This window comes from Argopecten irradians, chromosome 8 (genome assembly GCF_041381155.1).
Source record: "Argopecten irradians isolate NY chromosome 8, Ai_NY, whole genome shotgun sequence".
Lineage (NCBI taxonomy): Eukaryota > Metazoa > Mollusca > Bivalvia > Pectinida > Pectinidae > Argopecten > Argopecten irradians.
Genome location: NC_091141.1, coordinates 40,059,330 through 40,081,588, shown reverse-complemented (window position 1 = coordinate 40,081,588; position 22,259 = coordinate 40,059,330). Strand labels below are relative to the sequence as shown.

Below are 22,259 nucleotides of genomic sequence, written 5' to 3'. Positions count from 1 at the left end.
ACTATGTGATAGTCAAAAACTATTATCATAGTCATTATAATGACCGATAACGTCGATTGTCGTTTTGGTATCATCATTTACCAATGTATAAAACGATATAATTTGTTATCCGAAGAAAATAATAAATTACTCCATCACTTTTATGTTTATGGTTTTAAATGATAATTAAAAAGCACTAACACAAATGCCTGGTAATTGAAGGGTGTAGACATGATATCATCGATGACGTCATCTATAACTATTGATCATTTGCAGCTGATCTATCCAGGTTATAATAACTTACCTAAATTTGGAGACTAAAGACTAACATTTAAATTTTCTGGTCCAAAGGTAATAAGTTAAATGGCTGAATGGTTAAACTGAACTCTCAGATGTGCAATAATAGTTCACTAACATTATATGTGAATGGTAAAGTCATAGCATAATATGTATTTTTATTACATATAAAATACGTATCTGTTCCTTGGGTTGGTTTAGGCATTGATTGTTACGTCATAAGTTTGTATAAAATTATGACGTTAAAATAAACCACGATCTAATCCTGGTGAATATACTTGTTATCGCCGTTATTCTGTCGGTAGCAGGATGCGAAGAGTAGAATTAAATATTTCTCATTTGTCAAATCTTGTAAACACATATTTCTTAACGATAGTTCTATTTTAGTGGTAGTTTTATTGCAGCGCTTTTCGCACTGTCTTGCACTGTCTTTAAAGCGCTAATTCATGTACATGGCTAATTTGATAAAATTGTATTAAACCGCAGAAGTGCGCCAATTTATTTCCGCACTAATAAAAAAATAATTTACTGATTTTCGCATTTGCGCTAAACTTAGACTGTGTGTAAAATAAGTGCGTTTACAATATCGCAAAAAAAACATATTTTGTAAATACAGATTTTCATAAATAATTTATTGTCACTGTCATTATATCAAAGAAACACTGACACGTTTTGATATTTGAAAATTCGTATTACATTCCATATTGAGAACAGATTTGAGAAATTGTTTATAATATAGTAATCATGTTGTAATTGATGATTAATGTTAACACGTTTACAGCAACACGATCATCAGAGTCGCATTTGGTGTTTATACACTATTCATAAACAAACGTTGTTTTACATTCCTCCATCTTTTTCCTCATCAGTTCATCAAATTCTTCACTCTGGGCAACTGTGAACCAGTTTTTCCAGTCTCCTATTTCGCCTGCAATTACAGAGAAATAATATTGGTCCTTAAATAATTTATTCCATGACAAATTCAAAAAGTGCTATACTAGGCTTGGGGAAATTTAATAGTTTCGACTTGAGTTCAAAAAATGTCGTTGTCATACATTTAACCTAAATGATACATTCGATTTGTATTTATGGCTTTATACCTTCAAATCTTTCAATCAATTTTAATCTTCAGCAGCATTCAACAAATTTCATGTAATTTGGTTACACAGTCATCAATGGCGTCACGTAATTGGTAATAGTTTGACGTCACAGAGATTTAAAACATGCAGACATATCACTTGAGTGAGAGCTACTGAATTACAGCGGAATAAAACAAACTCTACAAATCATCGGTCTGCAAGTAAAAATATGTAAGGATATCACTTTGTTGCTCGTGCTTCGTCTGTGCCGGACAGGGAACCCATTGTGACGTCATGATAGAAACAATAATGTGACGTCAGGCTTTAGAGGTCGGCGAGACAAAATGGTAGCCTCCGCTTTTTGGCTGTACTTTGCGATGAAATTCTTCGAAATGCAGGTTTCAAAGGTTGTAGGTATAAGCTAAAAACTTCTAAGAGTCGTGTCATAAAAGCTCATATTAAATGAACAATAATTTAAGATTCTATTACATGTACATTTACATTTCACTTATCGTACCCTGTGATATTGTCAAACCTTTTGTAGATACTTACCTTTTCTATAAAGCGTATGGTAGTTGGATATCGACGGGTGTGCTTCGTTCTTAGCAAGTATAGCCTGTTGCATACATTTAAAATCGCATTTCTCCACTATCTCTGTAATAAGTTGTGGCTCTCTTTTTAACTCGAGGTAGTCTGCTAGTTTCTGTACTTGAGTAACAGGTTCCTGAAGTATTTAATCATAATATGATGTAGTGATTCAAAATGTTTCTTAAATGTTGTTTTTTTATCAGCACATACTACATAAGACTAGTCGTTCGTTTCTATTTCAAGCATTTTAATGATTCAAAATTATATAATGAATAATAAAAAAAAAATATCTGGAATTAAGCACATACTAATTACATGTAAGTGAAAACGGAAACTAATATCCGGAAAAATTACATGCGGGGCGTAACTCTTACGACGTGGTAGAAATAATATATTATAGCTATTTTTGCAAATTATACATCTCGTCCATAATACATTTGCAATAATAATTGAAGACTTATAATGTCAATTTAAACATGAATCTTAAATAATATGCGCATTACTGTAATGAAGGATGAAGTACGAATAGAAAATGTTGCTTAATATGCCACAATTTAAAACAAGTTTCTATCATTACCATGGGCAATAACTAGGTAGTTTCCGTGTTAAATAATCTTACAATATATATTACTACACAGGGCAAACACTCCAAAATTGATAGTGCGATAATTATGATTTTCCAACTTATCTTGTACATAATCTTACTCGTATTATGATTTTAAACAAGAATTCCACTGATGAGGATGTGTCGACGCCGACATAGTTCTACCTAAGTGTCGCCCTTGCGTTGCAGACGAACCAAAAAATTCCATGAATAAGACAAATATTTATTGAATTACTATATTGTGATAATAATGTCTCATAATTTAAAAAAAATGTCTAATACATATTCGTGATAAGATCGTACCCGTTTGAGATCCTCATACATCACGGTCAGTATAGGGAGCCCATTGTCCGTCTGATCCTCTATAAAGGACTGCCATTCCATTGTATAATCAAACCAACATTTATATCCAGGCCCTAAAAAAGAATTTAAGGTGCAAAACAAACTCTTCAGACAAAATAGAATGATATCCGTAGGTATCCGAGTAAAATACATAAGAAAGTAACAAATATTTCTTCAGCTCCTCTTTCTAGATATAAAGCTCACGAATGCCAAAATGAACTAATGAAAATTTTGAAAAAATCGTGTTTGAGATATTTGTTTTTCTATAGTTGGCAATCTATGTCGTCATCATAGGGGCAGGTTTTGTTATTGTGAGGATTACACTATCTCGTCGATTGACAGTTATTTGTTAACAGAATAATTAAAACTCACTTCGTCATGTTTGGTACAATGTCTATTTTCATTTATGGTTAAATAAGTCTTGAGCTGATTGTATTAAGGTGATTGAATGTCTTGCATGATATGGACTGATTTTAATCATTTCTCTGGATTCCGTAAGCGTTGTATTTTTGTCACTGATGGAAAATGTAGGGAAGCAAAATTGTGCCAAATTATATATGAAAAATTAAAACAAAGATTTCGGAATAAACGCAATTAGTTCGCGCACTCTTTGCAAACAAACTCAAAAATTTTGTGAATAAATATTCGCTTAAGTATTGCGTTTGTTCGTAATAATATTGGGTTTATTCGCATTTTTGTATTTTGCATATCTAACTTAGCACCGATGGGCTTCATACAAGAAGTCAAACCTACCAACAGAATAAACTGACCTGGTAATGATGCACGGACTTACAATATCTGCTCAAATAATAATTCCTCAAAATATCCTTTTCCAAAGTAATCAGAAACATGCATGGAACCCCACTCACCTCGACCTTTTATATAGAGGTCTAAAAAGTCACCAAAGTCGCCCTCAGTACCATATATTCCTAAATTCCTTTGATGGTGGAAATAGGACACGGCTGTATCCTTAGGATTTCTCTGAAGATAGATAATTTTACATTTCTTTTTTTGGATTTCGGAAGGAAGATGCCGCCAAGTGAAGTGAGTGTTTAAAACACGAGGGGATTTTAGGTTACTGAATTCTGACGGAAAGTGAAAATCAATCATGTTTTCTTCTTTGATGGTTTTGTCATATTCCGCTGCTCCTCTCAACAGCATATTGACAATTTCCCAAACCCAGTGTGTGCCTAATTAAGAAGAGAAAAATGCATGGGTATTACACAACAGAAGAGACATTGAAAGGAACGTTAAAACATTTTGTACCTATTAACAAAGTAAGAGGTTGAAACAGTGGTAACTAATTTAGCTTATCTCCTTGACCAATTTACAATATATTTGATTTTTTTATGTATACTAAAGTGTAAAACGAATTTACAGGTATACACAAGAATTGAGCTGTTACACGCTCTATACCGCTCTGTTAGAAATATCAAATAAGGCATATCCTGTAGTCATTATGTAAAATTCTACAAGGGTGGTTGAAAACCATACAACCGAATCAAAGGTCCCTGTAATTTTTATATTCTGTATGAAGTTTGTTTTAAAAGAAAAGTGAAAGCCATAGAACCACACCCTGAGGAACACAACGTTTGGGCAATTTTACTTTACATGTGCAATATCAACAAGGCTATGACGTCACAGTAGTAATACTGATTTAGAGTCTCATACATGTAAAAGAACATTGAGTCAATATGTTAAATATCAACACCCATGTGACCACGTCTTGGTCAATGAGAATATGTGAAAATCAAAGCATATCTAATATATGTATATAACACGTAATATATAATACAAAATCAGTATACCTGCTTTAACGTAAGCACATATAAGAATATCATCTTTGCGCATGTGCATATCTCGTATAAGCTTTAAGGTCACACGCAGGTCAGGAATTTGACCAGCAGCTACATTTTCCAAGGGTCGAAACATGTCCTCAACTTGCACACACGCCACCACGCGGCCTTTTCTGTCATATTGTCGGACTATTTCTGACTCCGATATTTCACCTAAATCATAAAAGATCAATTTTAAATCGATTGCTATTATACGTCTGAATCATTATCGATGCTTTATTTCCTCTAAAGTGAAGCAAAAAATATCAACAAATAATGAATTATACTTTATTCTTATTGAAGCTTACTGCTATTATTACAAGACCAACGACAAATTCCGTGTATGATATTTCGATGACAAGTGTGATTTGTATAATGCCACAATCAACAGACAAATTATCAGGCATCATTAGTCACAAAGGTGTTGCAAGAGTTGAAGAAAGTCGGAGATGAATGTTTAGTGGAGAGTTCGACATAACTGAATAATATGTTCTAGAATTAATGGGCTAAAATGACTCGATCATGGGACTATATCAAGCTACTGCACAGGTGAGTAAAATTGTACACAGTACAACGCTGTGGCTACAAGGGATTTATGTAGGTAATATTATATAGGGGTCAAAAGAAGTAATATCAACAGGCTTTTCCAGATGACACGGGATCCAATCAAACGTAAATATGTTGGATACGAATTACTTCAAATGGTAAATATGGGACAAGGAAGTAATTCCAAACGTGTGGACAAAACAAAATTGTCAAATTTTCGAGGCGATATGCCCCTTTATCAAGACAAACAAAACGAACTCGATTACATAATATGATCGTGCTAGGCCAGGTTTGGTGGTGTCGACAACCGACTTATTACATGTACTTACCCCAGATGTATTTCCCGTCGACCTTGACTGAACTCATTCTGTGATGATTAGATACATGTACTTACATCAATTTCCCCATACAGTTTTCTACCGATGTCCTGCGGAAATGACAATCAAATGATTGATTAATATGTATCATAATCACGAATCAAGAAGAGCTTTAGATATGTTACCACTAAAAGCAAACCTACATTTTGAGAATTTATTTGCTCAAAGTACTCAAAATGAATTTTGTGAGTTCTGCCAAAAGTCTAATAGTATAAAGGCTACACACGAACAAACTAAGAAAATGCGTTGTGGTCGACGATTTCATTTCACATGTTACAGTGAGCTTAAATTGATTTCTTAAAATATGTTAATTGAAACATACATAAAACATAAGAACAAGAAGTTTTACTATACAGTGATTGATTCTGTGTCGTCGCAAATGCTTATTAAGTATCGTTCATGTTTTTCTATGCCTTTGCAAGATTTCCATATCTTATTTCACCAACATGTACGTTTTTCAATAGATTACTGAAGAAAACATGGGATGTTATTTGTTTCACCCAGTTATGGCACACATGCCTTTTACACGAAATGAATAATCTAAAAAGTCTATACAACTTAGAACGTGCCATAATATGTGGATATGAGTGATAGGGATATTCTATCCGAGGGTCACAAAATGTAGTAAATCCCGAGGCTCGCCGAGGGTTTTGCAACATTTTGTGATCCCGAGGGTAGAATATCCCTATCACTCATATCCACGTATGGAAGAGTATTTTTCTTTCATACCTCGACGTTTTATTGCAATTTAACAACTATCATATCCCGCCATTTTGAAATAAATTCGAAGAAAACCACGACTGCAAGTCAATTTTCCATATATGAAAAATTACGTGATATTTTCAATACAAATTTTGTTGTTTGCATCTTTTATCATAAAACCAGGCAATTTTGTGAAAATAATGTGAAAGTTTTACCGGGGAAATAGTAATTTTGTTGACACCGTGACGTCACGAGGCTTTATTGCATGGGTAGCCATGCAATACAGCCTCAGGCGACATGAGTGTATTGCCCTTGACCAGCCAGTATTACACCCCTAGGTATGAAAGAATGATGCCTATTACAACTTCCTTGTGTGTAATATTGAGAGCTAAGCTGCGGTTTTCTAAACTAAAATAGTAGTTAGTATATATACTTCGATTGCAATGTGTTATACAAGGTTCCGATTTCAACCATGCTTTGTTATAACACACGTGGGAAAATCGACCTTTAAAAGAGTTTACCGGCGATATTTTACAGTAGACAAAGGCTAGTCACATATGCATTCTGTAGGATATTAGCTTTTACAGTACAATGTATTCGAAACTTTTTAAGTCTAAATCATACTTATCTAGAAAATTGGATACACTAATCAAAATAGCATACAATCCCCAACCACATAAATATTAGTGGTGGCATGAATCAAGGTGCAACAATTTACCTTTTTGTGTTGGACAAAAACTTCCCTCCTAATTAGTATATTTACGGACATTTCTGATTGTGATATTGCAAGTTTAAATTCAATATTACACACACTGTAGCTCTGGATGTTTAAAAAAATATGTATTAACAAACAAATAAATTCAGTTATGTTCTACTTTCGGAGCCACAGTACTACCCTCCTGGGGAGTGGATGTTCTCATATACCGATTACCCATACACACCCTCCTAGAGAGGGTATATACAAATACACCGATTAATGTACACCCTCATAAATAGAGTGGATGTTCTCATATACCGTATTACCCAATGAGTGAGTGAGTGAATGTATACATATACCGATTACCCATGTACACCCCTCCAAGTACACCCCCCTAGAGAGTGAATGTATACATATACTGATTACCCATGTACACCCTCCAAGGGAGTGAATGTATACATATACCGATTACCCATGTACACCCCCCTAGAGAGTGAATGTATACATATACTGATTACCCATGTACACCCTCCAAGGGAGTGAATGTATACATATACCGATTACCCATGTACACCCCCCCAAGAGTGAGATTACCCATGTACACCCTCCAAGGAGTGAATGTATACATATACCGATTACCCATGTACACCCCCCTAGAGAGTGAATGTATACATATACTGATTACCCATGTACACCCTCCAAGGGAGTGAATGTATACATATACCGATTACCCATGTACACCCCCCTAGAGAGTGAATGTATACATATACTGATTACCCATGTACACCCTCCAAGGGAGTGAATGTATACATATACTGATTACCCATGTACACCCTCCAAGGGAGTGAATGTATACATGTACCGATTACCCATGTACACCCTCCAAGGGAGTGAATGTATACATATACCGATTACCCATGTACACCCCCCTAGAGAGTGAATGTATACATATACTGATTACCCATGTACACCCTCCTAGACAGTGGATGTATACCCATGTACACCCTCCTAGACAGTGGATGTATTCATGTACCGATTACCCATTTGCACCCTCCAGGGGAGTGGATGTATACATATACCGATTACCCATGTACAACCTCCAAGGGAGTGGATGTATTCATTCAACGAATGTTTTAACCAACATTACACATACTTTCCTATGAAGTGACTGTGACCTGGATTCGTTATCTGTCTCAAACATTGGCCATTATCAACGCGATAAGCGTTTTCACAATGAAATATACAATGGCCGATGTCAATGCAGGAAGTGCCTATACTCTTCTCTTTCTGTCACTTGTACTATCCGTCCAAAGATTTATGAATACATGAAATAATAGAAGAATACATACCAGGTTTGGTAAATACCGGCTAGTCGACTCTATAGCTCGATCCCTGGAGCTGAATGCCCAGCGGCGTGCTTCACGACATAATCGTGGGTACTACCAAACTGCTTGATGTGATATTATAATGTCGTCCAGTCAGGACTTTATCCTTAACCGACATTGTTGTTATCGGGGTATTGTCTGCTATCGCATCTTAACTTCCACGTCACTAGCCGAGGACACATAAGTATGTACCTCCGTATAAAAAATACCAACCGTATTCGCCATAATGAGCTCCAAGAGCGCTTAAATGTGTAACAAAGGTGGCGCTTATTAGTGAATTAAAATATCCGTTGTGGACGAACAATGTCACCAAAATTTGAAGTATTTCTGTACATTTATCGGTTACTGTTAAACATGCAAATTTTATCCTTTGAAACATAATACTTATTGTCGTGATTCACATGTAAAAGACTCGTAAGTTCATGTAATATGGGATGCAACGCTGGTGCCAGAGCCATCACTTGTTGTAAAACGTTAAATCCATGGGATGTGGGCGTTTGTTCAACCCCAACTCCTTCTTCAGAAAAAAGGAGGGGCGCTAATTGCGTGGAATAGGTTTATATATATACAGACAGTTGTTGCAGTCACAAACAATCTGATTAAAACTAAACTTGTAATTTCGCTCCACTACCATATGCTCCAATACTATTTGTTTTGAAGAGTATCGAAGAGCATTGTAGCGGAACGAAATTACAAGTCTATAATTTAATTACACATTAATCATTGTGATATTGGTACTACGGTATCATAATGGAATTTACACAGTTGATTTTTTAATTTCAATGTGCTCGAGAATTACAAAGTGGCCGACAATTTCTAAAACAAAGAGACATATGTATTGTTTAAATTTTCTATGTTCTCCCTTTGGAAGTTAAATGGTTGAATCACTGGTATTTTAACCACATTTCAGAGGATTTCGACATTGAATAACCTTATTTGTGCATGAGGGTTAAAACTCAATTATCTATATATATGCGTTTTCCCATCTTATCATCGTACCAAGTCAACATTGTATCGTTTTATCAACAATGTGCATGAGTTTTCTCATGTTTTGTAGCCAAAACTATTTTATCCCAAACCATCTTTTTTTATAAACTCAAGACTCACAATCTATTGTAGTTCATAATTACCTTTGTTCTATCATGATCTTTTAGATGTTATCATTACTTATCTTTTATCTGGACCTTTAAAACTAATGTACGACTTGTAGTTTGGCCCGAAATGTCCCTAGCAATCGATGGGCCGTAAAATTTAAACAAACAATACAAATCAATTATTTTCACACCAAACTCAATAAAATACACATCATTCCCGCTCCCTTTCATAAAAAAAATATCTGTCAATATCTCATTGGGAGTGAGGTTCCGATGACCGTTCAAACTGACCATTATTACAAATGCTATTTTTTTTTTAAATGGAAGGTCTTTTTTGGCGAGTAAGCCAAATGATATCCATTATTGACATGGATTTATGACAACTAGCACTACGCCTTTCCCAAATAGAACACCTCTTTCTTTTTTTTAATTATTGGTGAGAGCCTAAATCGGTTATTTTGAAGAGAGATTGTTTAGGCATTGTTGAATGTATTGTTTCCCAACGTCCACTTTCATTTAAAGTTTGTTAGTGTGACTGTGACAGTTTGTCACGTTTGTCACCGAAATGTCGTTAAAAGTCAAATGGATATCAAAGTGTTCCAGGGAACCATTAACATTAAATAGATGTGTTTTATACATACACTGCGATTTGAAAAAAATGCCAGCGACGTGTCGTCGGCAAACATTCTAGATTTGAAATACGTTTTCACACATATCATTTATATACAATATAGCAGTAACATAAATGGACATAAAACTGGTCCTAGGGGCACGCCAGCAGAATTTCCATGATGTTATATCACCTGAAGCATGCCGCCGAAGACAACAAGTAAAACAACCCACCCGGTCACGTTCATAGACACTTTTCATCAAACTTCAAGTATACCGATTAATATATCTAGTTTAAACTGAGTCTAAAAACTAAATATGTAAATACTACCAGCATTAGAGGGTACACCCAAATGATATCACTGTCACCCGTTAATGCAGGTGGGTTTGTTTATTATGTCTAGAAACAAAATTAGTTTTCAAGCATTTACATTATATTGAAACATTTAACTAAGTTTAGCTAAGTCGAAAACACACGGTCACAATAAGTATTTGTTTGTTTGATTGATTAATTAACGTCCTATTCACAGCTATGGTCATATAAGGACGGCCTCCCATGTATGCGGTGTATTGCATGTATGTTGTGCGAGGTCCGTATTTTGGGAGATATATTCATGTTGTGTCTTCAGTAACTATATTCTTGTTTTCCTGTGTCGTGCACTTGTTAAACTCGTTTTACCTGATTTAACGTTAACTACCAGTTTCCGAGAATTTTAAATGCATCGTATTTTGTACTTCAAATTTAGGTAAACACGTGATATGGCTGCGCCTACACACTTACACAGCCAATTGAGTGTGTACCCCCACGATGCTGGTATTATCAGTTATAAATAGTTTTACAGTTGTAAATAACGCATTAAATATCGAATACTGTACAGAATCAACTTAAATAAAGGAAATATTGCTAAATGCACATTTCGTGATATCTTAGAAACCTTTTCTGTAAAAGTTCAAATTCGTCTTGGGGACGATTTTGTTCACACTTGGTCTGGTAATATACAGTTGTGTGACCGCACAACGTTACACGATGTGTGGTATGCACACGATGAATGTGCGCACACTGTTTGTGATATACTAATAATGTTTAATACTAGTTACGATGGAAACAAATGTCCCTTTAAGCTGGACTCCCTATATAGTGAGACAATGCAATGGTTATAGATCTGAAGACATCATAACTTATACTGTCATTTGGTGTTTGCCATGGTTACCAAATAAAATGTTAAAAGTACTGTAGTAAGCATACATAGATAATATTTGGTTTTAATTTCAAACCTAGCATGTCAGTTGGTTGCCAGGTGAGTGGTTGCTGGCTATGAGTTAGGCTTGAATTACAGTATATCGTTTATTCCTAGCAAAGACTAATGTACAAGATTTAAAGTCCTACTATCCATATCTGTCTTATTTTTTCATTTAGATGATATTTGAAGAATAAAAAATTCTGTTGTAAATCATGCAGTATTAAATCGAAGTTGAACGATAATGTTTCGGAAACTTGATAAAAATGAAATAAATATGGAACGCTGCTAGGTGGGTCCCATTTAGTCAAACAAGCCGCAGTTAGCCGATATCGTAACGTCGTTCCAAAGAACGTCATGTGACTACCGTAACTACGTAACGTTTGTCCGAATTCTTCCGAGAACGGGCCATGAACTTCCGTTCGACAATAATCGTAACTTCTATGGCCAAAGTTATTAAGAAATCATTATAAATATTCTTTAATATAACTTAATTTCAACTACATCTACAAATACTTGCATTTTCGGGGTCGATTCTAACTTGACTTTTTGTTGATAGTTATATTTGGTATGTGACTTTAACTGTCTAATTTCTAGCGTGTTAAAATTACCATCTTTATTTGAACTCTTCCATTTATACTGCAAAATACATTGCTTGATTAACGACTTCTGGAATTCAAATTCAATTAATGTGAAACCATTCGCAGCCTTTTATAATCTGTTTCAAACGACTGATTGCGGCATACATTGCACTGATATATATCGCGTCATATGTCTGGCGAAAAACGATTTATGCATTGGTCGAGTGAAATCCCACCAATGTCACTATTTTTCAATAAGGGGTTATTCTACCGGTAATATTTTATCAGCTTTTGTGTGACCTTGCTGTAGCTACCCGCGCCCATATTTACACGAACTGTAATACGACAGGATAGGGATTCTGTAGTATAGAGTTTGTGTTTCCTGAAAACCAGGAAAATAGTTTCACTTTCGATATCACTTCACCATGGAAGCATCATTGTTTAATTTCAACAAAAGCAATTACTGCATTGGGAAAATATAACCGACAATTATACAGGGTAGCAATTATGGACAATTTTGTTAAATTATTCAATGAAGATTATTTATTTGTTTGTATTTGTTATTAAATATACGTCCTATTAACAGCCAGGGTCATGGCAATATGATGGCTAACATTATTATCATATCATTGATTACTGTTATGTGATTTATTTTTTCGAATATCTCCATCATGTTAAATTTGCGAAATAATATTTGTCACAATTCTTACACACTCAAAATCCAAAGACATTTTCATCTCCACGGAAATTCTTTAAAACGAAAATCGCGAAGCAGAGAAAGATAGTTTATATTAAGATTTTCGTAAGGAATGAAGAACTTTGGTTTTGTAAGAAAACAAACTTTGATAGATTGACCATTTATAGACACGATTCTTTAAAAACTAAAACACACATTAGTACAGATCGCCCTGGAAGTTAACTAAAAAAAATATTTATACTGATTTCTGAGAACGTCGTTTATAAATGTTATAATGGTTTCATTGTCTCATTGTGTGAGTAAAATATCAGTGACTCATCGTTTTGACAAACGATTCACACATATGTATTTTATCATGATAGGACGAAACGTAGCTGCCAGACAGGGATTCGAACCCTGGGCCTCCGAACACTAGTCGCCACCTGGTCACCGATTAGTACAGACAAAAGGACGGGCCATCAAGTGCATCTTTTCACATCTGTATTACTACTTTATTCAAGTAAAAAATAGAGTGAAAATTATGTAACCAAATTATGTTTTTTCCGAAGTTTTTACCTTAGTATGCAATATAAATGTATTGTTTGGAAATAGTAATGCATTTCCAATCGTCATTATCATTTTGATACAATTTGCCTGTTATGCATTTGTCAATGTGAAGTTAGAGAATAATTTATTCAAATTCAAAGTGGGTAACCGTAAAGTAAAACCATATATCATTATTTGATAAGATTTCACTACGGCCCCTTTTACAGCAAAGTTATTTTGCTGATAAGGCTTTGAATTATCAGAAAGAATTTTGACTGAGAATGAGCCTAGTTTCATTTTATATTTGGTACCGTTAAACGTTAAAGTTAGATTCAATTGTGATTAAGTGTTCCTATTGAATCATTTGAATTTGCCCATAACTATTGGGATAGCTGTATATATATATTTGTAGGGACAGCTTTATAGCTCATATTTACTAATAATGTTAGAAACTGTTGAACCGATAAAATTTGCTTTGTCTATACTGTGCAAACTTCATTTCTTCAAAGGATATTTCTATTATACTTAATTCATTTAGATTGCTAAACATTCAAAATTCAAAATGTGTTGATACTTAATATCTGTTATAATTATATGTAATTCAATTTGTTTAGTAACGAGAATTTCAATTCGAGATAACGAACATTCAAAATATGTTGATACTCAATATTTGTTCTAATTATATAACCATGGATAGAATCACTATTCGACAATTATGGGGTTTCGAGCGTAAACTAACGCAATGGGCCATATAATGGAATGCATATGTCAAATTACCACTTAACATTGATACATTCTATCTCCTATGTTCATGTAGCTCATTAACAAATAAATCTTCTATTAGTCAGAAGGTCGTTGTAGTTGAGTTTGAGAGGTCTACACATCACATTAAACACTGCATGAAGACTTCGATTTCGAACTCTTTGTTAACCACATATTTTCGATTCGGAAATATGAGCTCACATCAACAAAAAAAATAAATTTGACGACATTTTTTTTTTTACATTTTATTAATATTACTAAACAAACACTTAATGATTGATCGATGTATTTTCGTTTTACCCTTCAATAAATGCGGACGGAATCAGTCGAGTTATTTCCGGTTATAAATACATTATTTCTTGGAACTAATCATTATCAAACAATTACATAAATTATATAATATAATTTGATAAATGAACTTAAATCGAAACATAAATCAATAAAGTAAATAAAAATATTAAAAAAATACAGAATTATTGAAGGTCTTTGTTGCGCGGTCAAAAAATCCAAGATGTTATCATAGTAATTGATCTTATTCAAACTAAAATGTAACATAGTTTTATAGAAAGACAATAACTTTGATGACACATATTACAAGTTGACATATTATAACTTATTTAAAATAATAAAAACAATACGTCATATAGCTTATTTGAAAAATGATTGTAATGATTACACATACACACCAACAAAACTAATTTCATATATTTTTGCAACATCTTCGATAAGCACAACTACTTTTTCTTCAAAAGCACTCGTCCGAAAAAGATCAACCTTTCCATTTCGAATCTGTCTGTCCATCGACCGTGTTTACTGACACAAATCTATAGTTACTAGTACCCCTCCTATCCCGGACAGTACCCCTCCAACGATCGAGATAAAAAGTGACCAGCTGAGATCATATGGGCTCCCATCGGCTGTTGTTCCTAGTTCGTCATTGTTTACGCCCCAAATAATGACAGAAAGAATAATAGCAGCAGCTGAAATAGAATATAAAATATTTAAAGTTTACTTACAAATTAAAAATTGTTTTAAATTTAAACTATACATCCTCACAAACCTAATTTGAAACTGGTGTCACCACATTCACTCTATATTTTCTTAATCAGGGGTGATACAACGACTAAATTGATCCAATGATTGATATAACAACTTAATATGTAAATAATGAATTTCATATTGATCAGGCGACTGTAATTACCGATAAGAACAACGAGAAAGAACACATTTCCTCTAATAAAAACAACAATTCTGGATATTGCTAATACCGAATGTGTTTGATGTGACCAATGGGATATATTTTGCAGTGAATTAGATATTCAGAATGAGCATGGCAAGAGGACACAAAATAGATATTTTTGTGTACCACAGTCTCACTTACGCTCAATACAAAACATACAATGTTGTTGGTACTTAGTAGATCAATCACACCTAGCAGTAGTATTTAACCCACCTCCAATAAACGCTGTCACGGTAGCCAGAATATATGCCATCTTGTGTGACGCCTTGTTCAGTACAATCGTACACAACGCTTCCAGGATGGCGGCAGCAGCGACGCCCAACATTCCGATGATGGCGAACGCCCTAGAGGATTTCATCCAATCAAGCACTGAAAAGACATATATATTCACATTTTACAATCAAATTCTCAAGAATAATAATGAATAAATTTGACACAACAAATGGAAATGTATTGGCGATATTGCATTGCCATTTTTAAAATGGAATTCTGCACAGTGAATACTGCAATATTACATAAATGACTTGAATTCTGACACACGTATACCATAATTAAAAGAATAACTGTAAGGACCATGGATGAAAGTAATACACATACTTAAAGTTATATGTGCCGTATTTTCCATACTCACGAATCAAGATGAGCTTTTAATATGTTATTCAGCACCAAAATTTATCAACTTTTTGAAAATTACAGTGCTTTCAATGCATAGGTTTTAATTTTACATGTACAAATAAGAGCTGAAAATGATTTTTGGCAGTACTGCCAAAAATCATTTATTTACATCAATAGTGAAGTGAAATGAGTACATACGGTGAGACCATGAAGCCAAATTTTGGTCTACAATTTCATTACACATTTTTACAATGTTTTTAGTAATTGTAAAGTGACTTCTGCAGGTATGTTTTCATTTAAACATATTTAAGGCATAAAAACAACAATTTTACAGTACAAAATTTCTGTGTTATAACTAACGTTTCTGAAGCCATTTGAATGATTTTTACAGCTTTATTCATCAAACCTTATGGTTTTTAATAAATTAATGATGAAAAAATAGCATGTCAAAATTATCGATGAAATTAATACACATACTTATTATTTATACATTTTATTATATTTTAGATAACGAATATTCTTTACAGAAAGCTATTGTCACATGATACATGTAAATTTGTTTACAGATATATGCTACGCCTATCCGTGATAAGTGTACCTGAAAATATCATGAAAAAAGTTGTATTTAAAAGAAAGTGAAAAGGTGTATCATTTCCATAGCAAAAATGAAAATCTCAAAACTCTCATCTAGGATGGACTTCATCAAGATTGAAACCTTTGAAGAGCGCGTCATTAAATCCGTGTAGATTTGTGATTAATTAGTTTCTAGATATAAAGATGTAATGGGTTTTAAATGTATTTTATATCCTACATGTTACTAGTCACGTACGCATGCTCACCTGTGGTTATCTATCACGAGTACCATTGGATAGTAATGACGTAAATCTTTTCTTGAAAAATAACGTTTCGTTTTGATTAATACCCATACAAGTGAATAACTGAATGTTATACAATATCAGTAAAATGTTCTCACTTGCTAATTAATCACGAAACAATTTTGATAAATTAGTATGTTTCCAGTCGATCGTTTGATTTGTATTCATATAACTTTGTAAATCTGGACAATACAATAATAGAATGAATGATTTGCAGGTATGGGCACACATCATATGGTAATATTGAAATATCACTGTGTTATTAAATTTCCAAATGATATTTAAAGTGAAACAGCTTGCTATATCAGAAACTGAAATCAATGGATGGGTGACTGCACAGGAAACAGATTGTCAGATACATCATTATTAAACATAGAATTTTAAATGAGTAATAATTCCATATGAGATGTTATGAAACGAAGTTTTTTTTTTAATGAGCCTTGGCGAGCAAAAATTAAAATTTAGAGGGGAGTTTCCTTAAATTTCATATAAAATGAACACAAATTTCAGATACAGGGTGTCCCATAAATAATGTTACACGTTTAAAGTGTTATAACTTTTGACATACATGAGCAGCAAAAAATATATTAATGGTATATAAAGGCATACAATAAAAAAGTTGTGTTGCATTAATAACATAAAGAAATAATTTGATTCTGCTAAAACGCATTGGAGTCTAATGACGTCACCATTTAAGGACATTGGCACGTCAAGAAGACATTATACATGTAATTGAGAAATGCTCCATACTTTGTAAGAGATGGTTCTTTTTGTTCTCTAATGTCCCATTTCTCAACAAATCAAATCATTTCTGTGTGAGTATTACCAGAATTACAGAAAGAAACCACCAATACCAGAAGCAGTGGTCCAATTTATCAATTAAGCATTAAGATAAGAAAAAAATGTTCGATGCAAACTTTGTGATTGTAGGCTTCTTGCAAACGAAATCATGATGCTTCCGTATTGTATTAAGCAAATTATCTAAATTTGAAAGTGTAACATAATTTATGGGACACCGGGTAACTTTTATCACATTACCACAACAACCTACATTTCGAAGAAGCCAAAATGTATTGCGAAAATCCAGCGGTGGCCGCCATTTTGTCCCGCCTTCCTCGAAATCCTAACGTCATTTTATTGTTTTTATCATGACGTCACAATAAATTTCCAACCAAAGAAAATCACTCCAGTTCATATTATACTAGTGATATACGCAGAAAGTATTACACGGACGAAATCACTGGATATTGGGCGGATTATATGTTAATCTTGAATATTGATATTACAGAGTTTGTTTATAATGAAACAGAACATTTGATGTTGAAAGTCTCCATGTCTATTTTAAAAATCACATACCATAAACTCATTCAATATGATACACGTAGTATAAGATATTAAAACAGAAGTTTTGAACATGAAATACGTGTAAAAGAGATTGATTAGGAATTCAGTAAATTAATATAACCCGGTATTCAACAGATAAATGAAAATAATATATATTCAAACGTGTTTTTTTCAAATATTGGCATTGACAATGTTACGATTGCAGATCACTGTTTGCATTATACACTATAATTTCTAAATTAAATTTAGTATTTCATTTCATCAAAAAAAAAATAAACTAAACATGACGAATATTGATGAACAAATACAAGAAATAAACTATAATATTCAGGATGAATATATTGCCATTAATTTTTGCTATTATGACGTTATCTAGAGACATTAGGATCATAGTCTAAGTAAAAATGTATATAGCTCATTTATTTACTAATGACAAAATCCTTTGAACTAAAGAAAAATATTATGTTTTGAACCCCAGGTATATTTTATTTATATCCAATCCAATGTTCGACAATCATGCATCATATTTTAACTGTAGCTGCTAAACTATTTAACTATCTAAATGATAGGAAAGGACTTTGTATGGTTTGTGCCCTTTCTGGCCCCAAATCCATCGGTTTTTTAAAACAATTATTAAGAAATAAAATTCATTCATTTAAATATTTAGTACATCCCCGATTTAATTGTAATAAAAGTTTTCTAATTGTGCAGCATTAGATTGTCATGGTAACCATGAATTATGCATAAATTAGTTCAATTTGAAAATTTTAGCATTTGCTGTCTATTTTTTAATATAATTTGTCTTATAAACGATAGAGCGCAATCTTGAACAAACTTAACATTTATGCAGAATATGTAGGTACCACAGATACATCTTTAGCAGAAATATAAATAAAAAAAATTAACCCAAAATGGCCAAAATTTACTAACTTTCCGCATTTTCGTAATTATTGCATATTTAGGAGGGTAACCATATCAACTACAGCTGCAATGGTACAAAACTATCATACCTATTCTATCAGAGATGTACTTGATATTTGATATTCAACAATTTAATCACTAAATAAAAGGTTTGAAAATTTTATGAATTTGGGGTCAAAAAGAACCCAAACTATGATTAACCTTTACAGCGACTGTTTCTATTAGAAACCATTTAAACAACTTCTCATGCCATTTTATAGTGTGTTCTTGCTTTTTTGATGAAGTAAATAAACATGATTACATACCGTCTGGATAGGTTACACATTCAGACCCGGTATTTGAAATTGAAGAACATGCTTTCCATAATCCTACATTCGCGGTAACCGTTATGCCACTCCTGGAACCGCTGACAGAAGACCAGTTTGGAGTTGCTAAGCCTACAATTTGTAGTATTAACGCGAGAGGTAAAATAAATAGGGCTACTTTCAATAAAACAGAAGCTTCAGAAAACCCCATGGTGTAATAGAGACTAAAAAGTTATATCAGACTCTGCTGCTTCCAACACACAAGAGGTTCGGTTTGAATATGAATTGTCATACATTGCACGTGATGCCTTGTATAGCAGCAAGTTTCTGATTGGTTAATGAAACACCTCCCATATCCTTATTTGTCAAACGACGCTATGACAACTTTCAGAAAACTATAAGCTTTCGAGAAATCGGCAATATGATACCCCCCTCAGTTTCAGCTATGTCAGTAAAGGAGTGGTCGACAGATATGTCAATGAATTACACATCAGCGTGGCTAGCAACAGAACTATGTTCTTGATTGGTCGATAGCAAATTTCGAATGTCCATATTTGTCGGTGGAGGTGAACCTGTCGCTACATGTATATTCTGTTTTAAGACGTTCTCCAGTAACTTTCTATAATGCAATAAAGATTTGAAAGACATTAATCTAATATATTGCTGTTAGTTTCGTCTGTGCTTTCTTAAAACTTAAATGATCATTTCACTTTCGATTTCGTTCTATCATCGCTAATTCTATGTATGCTACAACGGACATGCCGATCGCAGCTTATGAAACTTTGTTGTATCTAAACAGCCATGCTTATTAAACAAAGCTGACGACTCTCAGCAATTATGATAAATAACATATACTACAAAGCAATATTTCAACCTTCATTGCACATGTGATCAGCACACAAGCTTTTTCCTATTACTTTATATTTTCTGTTTATTCTAACTTCAGTCAGAATAAATGATAATTAGTGATATAATTATCAAACAAAAACATGCATTAATGTTTCATTTGCACCAGGTATATCCAAACAAATAGAAAACTTGGGCGAATTTCAAATGAAAAAAAGTGCTCCTTTTAAGTCATGATGTGTCCTAATGCGTTATTCACCTTAGCTGATTACATATTATCAAGCGTATCTTTGACTTGGATATTGTGGAAACAGAACTAGTCAGCTTGAACATATGTTTCGAGTTTCTGGTTACTCTTCAGTCTGTAACACGGCATAACATATTTTGATAACTATGTTAGTGATACACTATATACATGATTTTATAAAACAAGTATTACTGGTTGAATGCCTTAAACTGTATAAAATAACATTATTAATTTCAAAAGATAAGAACCAAGGGTTACCATATGTCACATTAATTAACGGACATACCGAATACATTTAATGAGTTTAGTATAGTCTTCATGTCCGAGTATACCTTTCAAATGTGTCACAGTGAGCAGAGTGAAGTTTATCTCAAAATGCAATAAAAATAGCGAAAGCTACAATTTCAGTAAACGCTATTTGCCGATAAGATTTCCATTTCCCGTTAAAGATTTTACTTTCACTTTCGACCAAAGAATGCATGACAGGACTTATCGTACGATAAAACAAAGCATGCGACTGTTTTATAAAAACTCAAGAGATAAAAACTCCTTTTAGATTATTTTTCAAAATATTTTTCATTGTTAAAGCATCGCTTTATCAGTGAAAAAGATTTTGAAAATTACAATGATTTAGAAACAACAAAAGTATTGTACAGTATAATGCAATAATACGGACGATGATAGTCCACAAAACTCGCAATCTAGACAGATATAACAATTACTAATAATGGCTAATGACTACATTTGTAAAAAGGCGAAACTTTTAAATCTGGAATATTTCGAATACGGCGGTTCGTGCCGGGGAGGAGAAAGCGTGTGCGAACTATCGAGGGTCTACTATACTTTCATAGAAAAATACCTTTTTTGTTGAAAAGGTGTAAGGAATGCTTTTTAATCGTCTTTTTCAAGGTCACGCTAAAATAGAAACACATTAAATTGTGCAGCTAAAATAATTACGAGAGTAACGAAAGAAAATTCTGCGCTTAATATTAGCACCAGTTAGCTGAACAAAATTAATTACTGTATATGGTTTATAACTTAAAATACCCTAATGCACTTTAGTACCAGTACGAAGATCATACCTAAGAATCATGAGTACTGTATACACGTTACACGGTAACATGTATGTCGATATGGAGGACAGCAATCTTTCAAACGAGGGTATGGAAACATTTTAAAATATCCTAAGGGTAGAATATCCCTATCATTTCGTTACAGAAAATGCGTATTTCTAGAAGTATTCATAATAAGAAAATAAAAAATACCAGAGAACTTCAGATAATAAAGTATTCCCGTGTTTCGTTAGTATAGCGGGAATAATTTGTCTGGTCCGGCACGTAAAGCTAGGGTACATTGTAGCACGTGCGGTGCGCTAACGCGTCGGGCAGTAAATGCGAGTTGGGTCATTTCTAGCCGTCGTCCCATACAGAGCGGTCATACTATTTTTTGTTTGTTTGACCTATTTTTATAGTTTCTAACGGTCAGTGATAGTTTCTAACGGTCAGTGTTGATATTGTAAAGGAGTATGTAACATAGGTCCAATGTTACCCCTGAGGATAACTTTCAGTGGGAAGTAGTTAGTCTGAACTCTCCCGTGCCATTACATGTAGGACGCAGGTTTCCGGAAATTTCTCCGGTTTTTCCTGAGCGAGCAGGTGATCTCTATGACGGGGATATAATCTGATCTTCTGAGGAACAGTAATTTTCATATGAGCATATAAATTATTAAAACTACATATGGGTTAATGATTCTTATATATCAAAGTAGTCTGAAAGATTGTTTTTCTATCTCACTTTTATATTTACTATTCATGTTTTTGATATTAAACGCCGACCGCTATTTACACGGCGGGCTGGACGGCAAATTGATATTTGCGTGTTTGTATTTGTTTGATACACATTTTAGTGTAGAGAAGACTAAATCATTCT

General features: G+C 33.5%; 2 protein-coding genes across 2 annotated transcripts; both read right to left on the bottom strand.

Moving 5' to 3' along the window:
• Positions 1–397: 397 nt before the first annotated feature.
• Positions 398–8,849, bottom strand: LOC138330354 (sulfotransferase 1C2-like). Its single transcript, XM_069277923.1, has 7 exons — positions 8,396–8,849; positions 5,600–5,697; positions 4,698–4,898; positions 3,759–4,079; positions 2,851–2,963; positions 1,908–2,079; positions 398–1,204 (listed from the first exon to the last, which is right to left on the bottom strand). Exons 2-7 carry the CDS (start codon positions 5,634–5,636, stop codon positions 1,095–1,097), a joined length of 954 nt encoding a protein of 317 aa, XP_069134024.1. The 5' UTR covers positions 5,637–5,697; positions 8,396–8,849; the 3' UTR covers positions 398–1,094.
• A 5,734-nt stretch (positions 8,850–14,583) lies between these two features.
• On the bottom strand, positions 14,584–19,532 carry LOC138330352 (uncharacterized). Its single transcript, XM_069277920.1, has 3 exons — positions 19,238–19,532; positions 15,391–15,546; positions 14,584–14,917 (listed from the first exon to the last, which is right to left on the bottom strand). The coding sequence occupies exons 1-3, from the start codon at positions 19,446–19,448 to the stop codon at positions 14,748–14,750; spliced, it is 537 nt and encodes a 178-aa protein (XP_069134021.1). The 5' UTR covers positions 19,449–19,532; the 3' UTR covers positions 14,584–14,747.
• Positions 19,533–22,259: the final 2,727 nt, after the last annotated feature.

Excerpts from the sequence above, each read along its gene's own strand:
- LOC138330354 (XM_069277923.1), bottom strand. The coding sequence starts at position 5,636 with ATGAGTTCAGTCAAGGTCGACGGGAAATACATCTGGG. Across the intron at positions 4,899-5,599 it reads CGACGGGAAATACATCTGGG|GTGAAATATCGGAGTCAGAA; the intron begins GTAAGTACATGT and ends TTTATGATTTAG. Across the intron at positions 1,205-1,907 it reads CCATACGCTTTATAGAAAAG|GCGAAATAGGAGACTGGAAA; the intron begins GTAAGTATCTAC and ends CTGTAATTGCAG.
- LOC138330352 (XM_069277920.1), bottom strand. The coding sequence starts at position 19,448 with ATGGGGTTTTCTGAAGCTTCTGTTTTATTGAAAGTAGCCCTATTTATT. Across the intron at positions 15,547-19,237 it reads ATGTGTAACCTATCCAGACG|TGCTTGATTGGATGAAATCC; the intron begins GTATGTAATCAT and ends ATGTCTTTTCAG. Across the intron at positions 14,918-15,390 it reads CGTGACAGCGTTTATTGGAG|CTGCTGCTATTATTCTTTCT; the intron begins GTGGGTTAAATA and ends ATTCTATTTCAG.